General features: G+C 43.7%; 1 protein-coding gene across 26 annotated transcripts in view; it reads left to right on the top strand.

Moving 5' to 3' along the window:
• Myt1l (myelin transcription factor 1 like) overlaps positions 1–13,074 on the top strand; it is a 383,678-nt gene extending 370,604 nt beyond the window's left edge. For 17 of the 26 annotated variants that reach the window (XM_076942026.1, XM_076942031.1, XM_034514008.2 and 14 more), the window contains 4 exons: positions 1,561–1,652; positions 4,398–4,507; positions 9,796–9,939; positions 10,242–13,074. In XM_076942026.1, the coding sequence (XP_076798141.1) occupies positions 1,561–1,652; positions 4,398–4,507; positions 9,796–9,939; positions 10,242–10,382 (487 nt within the window). In that variant the 3' untranslated portion in view covers positions 10,383–13,074. The remainder of the gene's footprint in view (positions 1–1,560; positions 1,653–4,397; positions 4,508–9,795; positions 9,940–10,241) is intronic. The other 9 variants (XM_034514013.2, XM_034514015.2, XM_076942034.1 and 6 more) reach the window with 3 other exon arrangements.
• The last annotated feature ends 205 nt before the right edge of the window (positions 13,075–13,279 follow it).

Here is a 13,279-nt window from a genome sequence, read left to right as displayed (position 1 = left end):
GTTATACATATTAGCATTGACACACTCCAAGCATTAAATGTATGTTGTGGGCAAAGCTGTAAACAACACCTCACCCCAGAAAATCTGGTCACATCTGAGCTCAGCACCTATGATTATATACATAAATGATGCTGATGACGTAAATGTGAGCAAGAAGCCACTACAGAGGATGGCCGTAGGAGACTTCTGTTATTTCAAAGTGAGATCCTTCTAATTGTACAAAGAAAATCTGACAGTACAAAACTTGTGGCATCCCATGACAATAGCCTTACCATCTCATGTTTGCACAAGCACACACTGATATCCTGGCTTGTACAGATCACCTTGTGTTGCATTTATCAAAGCCTATAAAGGGGCTATGGGAATAGGACTGTGTCTGTTCCATTCGAAGCAGCAGCAGCAGGTAAGGCTGTGTGAAGGTGGCTTTTCAGGAGCAAAACATGCCAAAAGCAGTCTCCTGCCTTCATCCCTCCTAGTAGCTGCAGACAGGCTCCCGAGAGGGAGAACTCTGGGCAATGGACTTAGTCTGGGTTTATTTCCAGGTGGAGAGAAGTGTGCTTTGTTTTGTTTCCTGAAAGGTCTCATATAGCCACAGCTGGCCTTGAACTCTTTTTGTAACTGAGACTTTTCTTAAATTCCTAATTTTTCTGCATCTACTTCCCAAGGGCCAGAATCATAGGCATGTTCCAATGTCCCCATGCCCACATGGGAAGGCTTTCCTCCAGGGGAGCCAAGGCTGTGGAGGTGAGAACTTGCTCACATCTGGGTAAATCGGGGGTGCAGAGAAAGGGAATGCTAGCATTCAGCTTGTTTCCTCCTTTTTAACCCCTTTTAAATTAGTATAGAATCCTGGTATGTAGAATAGTATTAGCCACATTTGGAATGGCTCTTCTCTTCGCAGTAAAAACTCTCAGGGAATAACCTCAAAGACACAACCAGGTAATTCCAAAGCTAGCAATGGTGATGATGCAGAAGCACATTACCTTTCATCAGGGACAACCTGAAAACCTGGCTGAGTAGCGGGTCTGCTTTCAGAAATAATGGTGACATTAATGTTGTTGACTTTACACCTGTCTTCATCCCAAACAGTTGTTGGGAGGACGATGTGGAGGGGCTCATGGTGACCAAGTCTGGGTGGGACATTCTTACTCTACTTTCTTTCATTGTGCCTGAAATTGGATTGAACCTAGTTGTTGTATAAGTTTGATGCTATTCATAAGAAACAAGCTTTTAAGGAATATAATCATCCCATAAAAGCTGCAATAGCTTTGTGAGTTACACCAGGAAGAGAGTATGTCCCCTTGTCTCATATACCTGCTCTGGAGACCCCACTCCAGAGGCCACACTAATTAAACACCCATGATCAGCCCATGAGCATGCTTGTATACATATAGACCATGTTACCCTTGTATGTATGTGCTGGCACACAGCCCCACGGATCTGTATGTCTCAATCTCTCTGTGATAGCAGTTGAACTGATAAACACTGAGGTACTTTACCTGTCACTGCAGGGCTGGGGCTCTCTGGAAGCCCATGGCTAACAGCCTCTCTTATCAACAGCTTGTCAGGATGTCCAAGAGCCACATCAGCAATGAAGAAAGCAAAGCTGTCTGGAGAACAGATGTTGACTATCAAGCAGCGAGCCAGCAACGGTAACTACACCCTGGCTGGAGTCCCCAGCCCTCCTGCTGGTCAGAGAGACCAGCAATGGTAACAACATCCTGGGTCATTCCTGTTGGTTAGAGAGGCGGGATGTCACTGTATGCCAGTTCTGTATCAGTGACTTAGCCCAGTGTTCTGAGACCACAGAAGCAGAGCTCATTAGGCCCCACCCACATCCCATGTCCCACGTCTCATGTCCCAGGATCTGCAACACTGAGTCAACTTACTCACTAACAACCATGGTACTCTCTTTCTTCCTCTCTACTTGGTCCCCCATTCCTAATCTCAGAATAATCTAGGAGCAGCTTTAGAACCCTGAGGACAAAAGGCAAGCATAGCAGCCTCCTTCCTGTCTTCTCTGTCTCAGCATTTTCAATAACGGAGTATCTGGAATTGATCTTTAACATTTATCATTTATCTTGTTCAAGAGTCCCTATGCTAGTGACTGGTTAGCATGTGTATACAAAGTTTACAAGGGAATTCAGAAGTCCTGGAAGGATTTTGTAAGAAACAGCTAATCCATACTAGCCCACAGGTCCTAGACACATTCCACAGTCTATCCTTATGACTCTTGGATTTCATTTACATAGTTCAGACAGTAGCTAAAATTCATTTGCAAGCACAGAGTCAATGCACTGATACCTTTGGAGTTGTCTATTCTCAAGTGCAGAAGACATGATTATATGAGGATGCCTCCTTCAGGGAACAGTAAGGTACTTCAGCATGTGGGTTTGGTTTTGGCCCATGAACTAAGGAGTCATTATTCAAGAACACATAGAATGGGGCTAGGAAGATAGCTCAATGGGTCAAGACACTGCTCTTCAACAACCTATATTTGGATCCCCAGGACCGACTGGAGAAAAGCCAGTTGTGGCAGCATGATCCTGTTACACTAGAGCTGTGGATTTAATTAAGAAAAAACACATAGAACATGTCAATTATTGAGGGGCTGACCAAAACCAGATGTCAGAGGCTGATAGCACTTCCTATATCTCACCAATACCCATGGATCAACACTCACTCAAGCTGGTTCCAGTAACCAGTAAGCAGAATCTATGATGTGGCCCATCAGTCTCCAGAGATATACCCATTTATGTGATGCAAGCTTAGGGACTTGAGGTACTGTGAGCCAGTGTCCAAGGCTCTAGAGTCTCTGATTCCCAGAAGGCCTTGGGCCTATCTGCATGCTCCCTCCTTAGAGCCTTAAACAGTCACCATAAAGAGCTTGCTTTGAGATACCTGCAGACAACACCACCACCATCTTGCCCACTAAGAAGCCAAGTTTTTTGACATAAAGAAGATAGGCACTGAACTCAAAGCAGGCAGCAGACACTGACAGGGCACTTACCATTGCATCTTACAGACCAGCCCTGGGGTCAAGGCAAATTCCTCTTGGTAGGTTTCTCTTAATCTGTACCCACTGGATACTCATTAGTGCAGGAGATAGCTGCAAGACAAAGGTCAGTTCAAAGGTAGAGAGAATGAAGACACTCCAGGGACAAACACGCCTGTGTCCCAGAGGAAGGATAGCTCAGGAAGTAGTCATGAGACAAAGGTCAGTTCAAAGGAGGAGAGAATGAAGATGCTTCAAGGATAAACACACATGTCCTAGAGGAGGGACAACTCACACCGGACAGCCTATCTAGAGAGAGGGGGCAGCATGCTCTCAGCTTCAGTCTTCCATCCCTCCATCAGCAGCTTTGGTTTTTACCCTCTATCTTATAGAAAAACATTTTTGTTTTGTTTTGTTTTCTACCCACTAAAAGTAATTCCTAAGGCTCAACCCCCACAGACCTGTCTCTCTTCTCTGCTAGAACCCTTAACCCAATCATCTCTCTCTTCAGCCGGGCTTCATAGTGTTTGGGGATATCTCTGGCCTCCATCTGGGCCATCTGTCTGCAAAGCTTAAAAACAGATTCTGCAAGGCCTGGCCTACTGCATTTTTACCCATTGGTCTGCAGAGATCCCTCACTGTGGAAGGTGGCCAATGCTACCCACAGGCACAGGAATGTCATGTTTGAGGATAGAGGCCTTTGTACTTCATGTGTCCTCAACTATGTAAAACTAAATAGCCCCAAACAAGAGAATTCTTGTCATAATGTTATTGATGATACAAAGTTGTCAGCAGCAGAACACATCAGAGCAGACATTAAAAATATCCTTTGTAAACACAGGTAGTTAGCCACATATCTGGGTTTCCCAGGGCTGGCCTTGGGAGCCACTTAGGCTCTTGCATAGTGGCAATTGCAGTCCTGGACTGTTCAGCCCAAGAAAGTCAGGATTACGTTCTTCCCAACTTCTGAAAAAGTCTGCAGTCAGATTCTGTTAGGACATACTATGGAAGCCTGAGCCTGCTGTGCTTATCATCAGGAGAAGAAGTGAGCATGGCAGGATGCTAAGTGCAAGAAGAGGGCAAGAGTAAAACTTGGCGAGTCAAGAGTCAGAAAAGCAACTTCTGTCCAGAGTCAAAGGACCAAATCCTGAGGTTCAGGTCATTCAGCCTGGAGCTCTGACCTCTCAGTACCAGGGCTCTTTCTACAAGATCTTCATTTTCTCTAGGTACCTTGGTTACAAGGCAGGCAGAGGTGGGGAGATAAAGACATACAAGCTATGACTCTTTATAAATTTAATGATACATTTCCCAAGAAAACTCAACTCCAAATGGAAAACAGCATATTTCTGCTGCAATGTTTTCAGGCTCTGTGGCCCTAACATAATGATTTTTGCCTTCACAGGTATAGAAAATGATGAAGAAATCAAGCAGTTAGATGAAGAGATCAAGGAGCTTAATGAGTCCAATTCCCAGATGGAGGCTGACATGATCAAACTCAGAACTCAGGTAACAGTTTGTGAAGCCGCAATTCTAGCTCCAGTGTGGATCCCTGCTTCTTGTTCCTCTGTGGTTGCTGCTCCTGATGTTGTCCCCATGTGCCTAAGCTGGCATAGAACTCCTGTGAGCCTGCTGTATCTGCTTTTAGAGCATGGGGCTTGCAGGCGTACGGCAGCATGCCTGGCTCCAGTTCTAGCTCTAGTGAGAAGCCTGTCATTCCAGTTCTCACAGAGTCTCAAATCTCATATCAATGTCAAGCTGGCATGATGATGCCTCAGTTCTAGTATTAGCAATTCAGCCTCAATTCTGGGTCTATTGTGGAGCCTCTATTCTGGTTTTAATAAGAAGCTTCTTCTCTGTTCTAGTTGTAATAGGTACTGTTGCTTAGAGAGGGACTGAAAGCAACTCCTGGGAGAAGTATGATTTTCTTGTTTTCCATTTCTCCCCATTTGTTCCCCCAGTGGGTGACCTTGCCTTCTATAGAATCGTTGCATGGCAATATTTGTCATAGCACAGAGGTGGTGGGTTGTCCACCTACCTATGTGTGTTTCTGTGTTCAACCAGACCATAAGCCATTCCCATAAGATCAACTGCTCTATGAAAGATGGAAGATGTGAGTTTTTTCTCAAGGTGTTTAGGCCCTGGTGTTATTTGAGCATTTTGCATCCATCTACAGTGGTAGTGGAAGCCCTAAGATTTCAGCGAAACATCACCTATTGCTTGTGTCTCCAAGCATGTGGGCTGATGGGAAGCTGATTTTGAATTTCAAGTTTTCAGGGTTTTGTGGCCAGCTGGGAAGGAGAGGGAAAAGCTTCTTGGAGCACTCAGATGAGTGTCAACTAACAGAGGAGCCCTGCATGACAATCACTATGGCACTCAGTGTGGCAAGTGTCACCATGGATACATATGACACATATGACTTGCCATGTTCACTAAGCTCCTAGGTGAAGTACTCAAGGCCACTGTATACTCTTAGGCTACACATTAACAGCGGACTTGAGGCAAACAGGACAAAGACAGGTTAAGGCTGAAGTCATTTCTGTCAGGGTCACACCAGAGAAAATCACAGCCAGTGCCCATGGCTATGGTTCTACCCAGGTGACTGGAGTCATGCTCAGGAAGAACCCAGATTTAACTTTGACAAAGAACTAGACAATAGAACATAGAAAGCAAAAGTGGGGTACATGTGAGCATCTCTGTGTCTCAAATACTTGCTAAGTAAAAAGTACTTCCCCTGCCGTTCCGATGCTGCCATCCACAGTCGGCGGTTTCTGCTGCTGATGCATGCGGTGCTGTCAAAGAGCATGGTGTGAAGAAAGCAGGTCCATTTTCACTCATGGTTCTGGAGATCTAAGACCTTTTCTAATTTTTATCACCCACACAGTCTCCATTGCTAACATCAGTATTTAGGTTAAGTTTCCACCCTCATCACTCTTCACAGTAGGTATTAAATGTCAACATGTGAAGCCCAAGGACACTGAAATCCCACTCAAACCATAGTACCTTCTCTAACCAGAGACCATTGGTGTGAAATACTCAATGTGTTCAGTTTACTGTCCACTGTAAGAATTCAATTTGAGGAACAAATTGTCCTGTTACCATATAACTGAGCAGGTGAGCCAACTATTTGGTAATATACTTGAGCAGTGTTTCAGGTCAAGTTGGTATAACCAAGATGGCTTTTATGAGCCTGGATATCTTAAATGTTTCTGTGTTCTGCAGCTCTATACAGAAAAGACTCTTAGTAGGACTTTGGATAACTCTCTGGGCAAGCAAAATGGCCAAAGACAATATACATTTCACCCCAATTCATTAGTACTCAATGCAGTATAGGTATTGGGGCTCAAGGCATTCTGAGCGCCCAGCTGGGCACTCCCAGACCTGGAGTCTCAATTCACCAAGTTAAGGATGACAGATCTCATCCAATCCAACTCAGTTCACCCACTGTATGTAAGTTTTGAGAACTTATACAGTGACTCAAGCAGAGAGCTACAAAAATGATCTGAGCACACCTGGACCAAGGGAAACAGAAATTGAATATATGCCTGATAAATAACAAGAAAGAGAAGACAAGTCTCACAAAACAAGGCACAGGAGGAAAGTGATACGGATGTAAGCTACCACTGAGTGGTTGTACTGTGGCCCAGGAGAAATGGAAGAGGCCGTGGGTGATTGGAAGGGAACGTTCTAGTACAGAAATATAGGAGCAGAAAGGGGGGTTCAGATTACGCTCTGAAAAGAACCTCTCCCCTGTGGTCACCAGGGCTGAGCAGCTTTGCTGAGGAGGGACAAGAGAAAGAGATGCTAGAACATGCTAGAACATGAAAGAGAATCATACTCTCAGAGCAGACTGCTAATGAGAAATTACCTGGCATCTGGCCCTGTCCTTTCTAGCTTTGCCTTGGCTAAGTTGGCAGGTGTCAGCCTGCGGCTGATCTTCAGCTGCTGTGTTTCTGTGCTACTCATCAGATTGTGCTTTATTCTCTCTGTGATCTAAAACTCTCTGTATAACTCAGTCTTAATCTAAACCCTGAACACCTCTCTTGATCCCACTCTGTCTCATGCGGTGGTAGACACAGAAGACCACATTGCTACAGAGCTTTTCCAAAGTCTTGTTCCCTCAGTGACCTCATTCTAGGCATCTTCTTCATGTATCTGTGAAGTAAGCCACACTGACTTTGAATCTCAGCAGCCAGGAATCATAGAACAAATGAGCTGGCTTCTAGACCCCACGGCCTTTGTCATAACAGTTCTATTCCAGGTGAAAGTGGCACAAGACTCATAGCTGCTGCCATATAGCTCTATGTGGTACTGTACATGAGTTAAACAATGTGACTGCATCACAGGATGATGTCATTCTTTAGGGTTTACAGTAACCATTGAAAGAAGGAAAACAAAAAGAAAGAGGCTCACATATCTCTCAAAACTGGGCCTTGAACTGTCTTTGATCTTTAGTAACTCCTGATAGAAAACATTTAGGCCTGGAGGCAGATGGAACCAGGCAGGCAGGCAGACATGAGACTTGCTCAGGAGTAAATTTGTGGTGTGTGCTTATCTCTTGAAGACCTTCATTTTGGTTTATCCTCATAACCTTCTATCATGATCACAGAGGATCTGAGGACCCCTAGAGTTCAGACCCATGCTACCTAGAAGTGTTCTTCCCTGAGGTCCAAAATAGGCACATTCTGACTGCAGCCTGGCTCTGGAGGTGGTACAGGCTCTCCACAGACAACTGTTGGGGACAGAGCTTTTAGGAGCCTGGGGAGGAGGTAGAGATGTCCTCTGTATACTCTTCCTGTAGCACTATGCCTGCAAGAATGGCCACACTGTGTTCAATGGCTTTGGCACCTTCAGTGGAGTTAAATACTTTAGAAAAGAGATTATCTTGCTGCCAGTGTATGTAGAGGCTCTTGACCTAAGAAACAAGGAAACTATAAAAATGAGGAAAACAACTAGGGAAGGCAGGGCTTCCCTAGTGTGAGTGGACATCCAGGTTCACAGTACCTTAACACAGCTTCAGGCGTGCAGATATGAGTTCACAGGTACTGAATTGAGGGCCCACTTGGAAGGTGGAAAATCAGTTAGTTAGTCAAGAGTAAGGAAGACAGGCTGTGAGACTTAGAGGGTCCCACAATTTTATATCTCTGTATCCAGACACTCTTTAAATGTCCCACTCACTATTTTGAGTGGTCTAGGCACCCTTCTAAGTGGCCCAGGACCATCTGAATGGCCTGGGACTGGCTGGATTAACCCACACCTGGAGACTGAAATTTCTAAGCCACACTGCAGCTTGAACTGCCTTTCTGTCTGGGACTTGTACTAGACTTTTCTACAATCCCTGTAGTTTCCTCAACTGCTTATGTGGCATCAACAAGTGAGATTTTTTTTTTTTTTTTTTTTTTTTGTCTTGAAAATAGGGTAGCTCAAGTCTCTATAGTTTCTTCTTGAATGGTGGGTGCTCCACACAGCTCCTGGAAATGACAGGGTGTCTTTGGCTGGAAAGACCCTTTAGCTACCTTTAGACACATAAGTGGGAAATGCAGGTTAGAGGGGAAATTTATCTGAAATAGCCCTATGAATGCTGGAAGCCACAGTATCCATTTAAGAGGAGAGGAATAGAGAGATGGAAGAGGGGGCTGGCATGGGCTTCTGAAACCTCAAAGCTTAGCCCCCAATAACACACTTCCTCTAACAAGACCACACTGCTCCAACAAGAACACGCCTCCTAATCCTTCTCAAGCAGTGCCACTCCCTGGTGACTTCAAATATGTGAGGCTATGGGGGCCATTCTTATTTAAACCACCACAGGTGGAAACATTAATTTGACAGAAAAAAAAATGCTAAAATGTTGACCAGGATGTACAAGGGAGGAAACCATATGGCATCAAGAGGTCCCCCAGTAGGACAAAAGAAACATGTTCATTCCATGGAGAAGCCCCACTAACATTGCTGCCCAACTCAGTATCTCTTAGAATTTCATAGGCCCTGACTATAGATGAGAGGTGAGAGCCTGAAACTTAAACCAAGTGCAGTTAAAGAATAACAAGAAAATAAGGAAAGTTGAGAATAAAGGAAAGAGGGATAGAGACACTCAGGAGAGAGGAACTCAGCGTAGGGGTCACATGGCAAGTCTTCAGCTCTCCCGGACTTCTTAGAACAGTGCTTCTTACCCTGTGAGTTCAGACTCTTTTGGAGATCAAATTACCCTTTTACAGGGTTGCCTAAGACCTCAGAGAACACAGATATTTACATGATGATTCATAATAGTACTAAAATTACAGTTAAGAAGTAGCCACAGGAATAATTTTATTGGGATCATCACAAGCTGAAGAACTGTATTATAGAGTCAAAGCATTAAGGAAGTTGAGAATCACTGTTTTAGGAAAAGGAAGCCAAACCAAGAGACCAATCAGACCTCTACCTGCATACATTGACTAGCCATCTTCAGGGACACAGAGTACCCGTCAGAGCAGACAATAACACGATAAAGAGAAATTAACATCATCAATTCTAAAGAACTAACATTATTCCCCACAGGACACAGGGACAGAGGGGGCAGATGAATGTATCCAGACCTGAGAGCATTCAGTGAAGGGAGAGAAAGCAGTCAGTCAGGCAGGATACCTCCATGGTCGCTGTAGCTAGCACCATGTTTTCAAATGTAAAGAATCGAAGACACAAATTCAGGTCCCCATGGTGCAGCCTCTGCCTGAGCAGAAAGCTTCTGTCCTGTCCCCTCAGCCAGTGTGTATGCTCCCAACAGCCAGCCTCCTGTTACATGTCACCCAAATGTGTGATTTCAGATCACCACAATGGAGAGCAACCTGAAGACCATTGAGGAGGAGAACAAAGTCATTGAACAGCAGAATGAGTCGCTCCTGCACGAGTTGGCCAACCTGAGCCAGTCCCTGATCCACAGCCTCGCCAACATCCAGCTGCCTCACATGGTAAGTGACTAGGCGTAGGTGAGCGTCTCGGAGCCTCCGCAGTCCACCTCACTGAGTAGTTGTCTGTGCCATTGTCTGTGGTCCTTCAGCTTTTGGTTGTTTTTGGTCACCACCCTGAAACCATACCGTTAACCACTAGCAACATTGGTGGGGCTGATCGCATAGCGTTACGTGTGCTCTGAGGAGGCCTGTTAAGTATTATGGAAACAGTGGCTCTATGCTATGATACTGTTTTATGCTTTTGTGAATATACTATTCAGAAAATAAAAGTTGTATATGAACTACTATTTAATATCTCGTAGGATCCAATCAATGAACAAAATTTTGATGCTTACGTGACTACTTTGACGGAAATGTATACAAATCAAGATCGTTATCAGAGTCCAGAAAATAAAGCCCTACTGGAAAATATAAAGCAGGCTGTGAGAGGAATTCAGGTCTGAACAGCTGCTCTAGTGGTGACTCATGCTTTAAAAGGATGCCTCTTGTTTCTTGCTGCTGTAACTTACCAGAAAGTGTTATATATTGATTTCTGTCGGAACAGTGTTATGCTACAAGACTTCATAATGGTTTTGTGTGCTCTCGAGATAGTACCTGCAGACTAGTTTTGGATACATTCACATTTTGTACGTTTTCATATAAGCTGACATAGTGTGATTTGCCATGTAATGTTTATAGCTGCTGCTGTCTGCACATTTGGGGGTCTCTATATTTCTGAAGAGGTAAGCTGATGAAAATAAATAGAGTGTAAATTCTTTTTAATGCTTTAGTGATTAAATGTTTTAGTATTTTGAACTGAAATGGACAAAAAGAGAAAAAGGAAAAAAAAGCAGGTTTGAATGATCCCTTTGTGGCCTCCTGGCCACTCTTAGACATTATCGTTTTGCCTCAGGTTGGAGGACTTTGTGGAATTTAAGAAATACATTTTGTGTGCATATTGTTTCATAGCAAGAATTGGTTGCAAAAAAAAAATGCTTTATTTTTGAACAATGCTTGGAAATATTATGTGACTTTTTTGTTTGTTTGTTTTAGGAGGATGGTGTATGGTGGGGGCAATAAATGAGGTTTTTTGCATTCCAAGGAAATGGCATATGGATTAACTATAAGAAATGAAATAAGTAATTTATTGTAAGACAACATCAAGCCATGGAAACTTGGCAGAAGATTCAAAGCAGCTTAAACAGCACTTTTAATTAACTCCTAAACATTACATGGTGGGACTGTGGAGACTCCGTTAAGACAGGAGCTTGTCAGAGGTGGACAACATGAAGATTTCCTTTGCGTTTTCAGTAACCTTTGGAGCACATTTCTCTTATTTCTCCTACAGCCCCTCTGAACTGTCACCACAACCTAGCTTACCTAGCAGAAGTTGATTGGTTTTTCAATTTGAGCAAACAGGTAATTTAAGCATTTATCTCCCCCTTTCACTTTCAAAAAGCATCACCATTGGTTATTCTTGTTTCACATCTGAGGATAAAGGCTGACGGCTGTGCTTACCCTGGTTACTGGATGGGATTCTTTGCTGGGCGGGTGGGAAAGCAGCTCTCCCGTCCCCTTCCCCTCCCTGCCCCAACTCTGACTTTGAATAAGCCTTGGTCCTATCCAGAACACGCTGGACACCAAGGCCAAGGACGTTCATGTTCTGCCCTCGCTGGGTCCAGCTGACTCTAGCGTCTGCACAGCCTTGTGTGACTCATGGTGACCTAACCTGAGAAAGAGTGCAATCAGATGTTAAAGTAACTAAATAGACTGCGGCACTTTTTTTGCTTTAAACTAGATCATCTTAGATTTGTCGATACCTTCGAAATTTGATGGTTTCATCCCAAATGACTGCACTATATGTATGCATACGGCCACTTTTGATTGCTGCGCCCCTTCTGAGTAGTCTTTGACAATGTGTTGTGTTCCCTGATGTCGACTTGATTTCCTTTTAGTAGCATCTTTCTCTTCCATGTCTTGATGTTATGCAGGAAGTACAAAAGTACTTTAAAATTTTGTTATGAAATAAAAAAAAAAAGGATGGGTTTTGTAAAAATAATAAAAAAATATTTTTAGCAGAACAGGACTTACAGGGTCATTGTCCCCACAATGTGCCAGTCGGCTCTTTGCACTCGCCTTGTCCTATATATCCATACGGAGGTGTGCAATCCTGTGTCAGTCGCCTTGTGACACTGAAGTGGATGAGTTATAGAGGAGGCCCTCAAGGCTGACCCAATACGGTTACTAAGGGAGACTACAGGGATCTCACGACAAATATTCTGATACAATACTCAACCTCGGTATATATATATGTATAAATATAAGAATATCCCAGCGGCACTTTATACTGTTCACTGTACAAAAGCTTACAGTTTTCCACAAGGACTTTAATAACTAGCTGGGGAAAAAGATTATGTAATTACTTGGGGCTCTGCAGAACCTTCTCTGTCCAGTGCCCCCTTTCTGTTGTGCGATTAGTTGTAGCTGCCATGCTCAGAATTGCCTTTTTGAGAGCTGAAGCAAGGTGCTTACTGTCACCTGATGCCATACACATGGTCCCAGGCCCACACTTGGGGGGGCCTCTGTTCATAGCGGCACATGCATTTCCCCACTGCGTCTTGTCTGCAGCTTCTTGGCCAATGTAGTAATGCTTTTAGTAGAGTAATAGGTAGTATCAGTTTGGATTCTTATTGTTATCACCTATGTACAATGGAGAGGGGTTCTAAGCACAAATCTGCTGCTCATGTAACGTTGGTACATAATATCAAATCAAAAGTTATCTGTGACTATATATAGGGATCACACAGTGTCACATGTTAGAATGCTGACCTTCCACATGGGGTTATTGTGAGTCATCAGAGCATATTTATTATAACTTATTGTTCATATTCATTTCTAAGTTAATTTAAGTAATCATTTATTAAGACAGAATTTTGTATAAACTATTTATTGTGCTCTCTGTGGAACTGAAGTTTGATTTATTTTTGTACTACACGGCATGGGTTTGTTGACACTTTAATTTTGCTATAAATGTGTGGAATCACAAGTTGCTGTGATACTTCATTTTTAAATTGTGAACTTTGTACAAACTTTGTCATGCTGATGTGAACACATCTTACTCTGAATAAAAAGGTGTTGCCACGTTTGTAGCACGAAGGATCTCTAATGGGTCTGAGTCTTCACTGGAGGGCCATCCAGGCTCCTGGAGCCCATGCCCCTGGTTTCTGGCTTTTGGAATAACACTATGGGGTTGGGCTGGAACTGGGGACATGGATGGATATGCACCCCCGAGCATCATGCTTGCTGTGCTCCCCAGAGGACGATTTGCCTTGTTTACTATTACTCCTGCCCCTCGCCCCTG

This window comes from Arvicanthis niloticus, chromosome 11, assembly GCF_011762505.2.
Source record: "Arvicanthis niloticus isolate mArvNil1 chromosome 11, mArvNil1.pat.X, whole genome shotgun sequence".
NCBI classification, from domain to species: Eukaryota; Metazoa; Chordata; class Mammalia; order Rodentia; family Muridae; genus Arvicanthis; species Arvicanthis niloticus.
The sequence above is the reverse complement of the archived record's forward strand: the minus strand, read 5'-3'. Positions and strand labels throughout refer to the sequence as shown.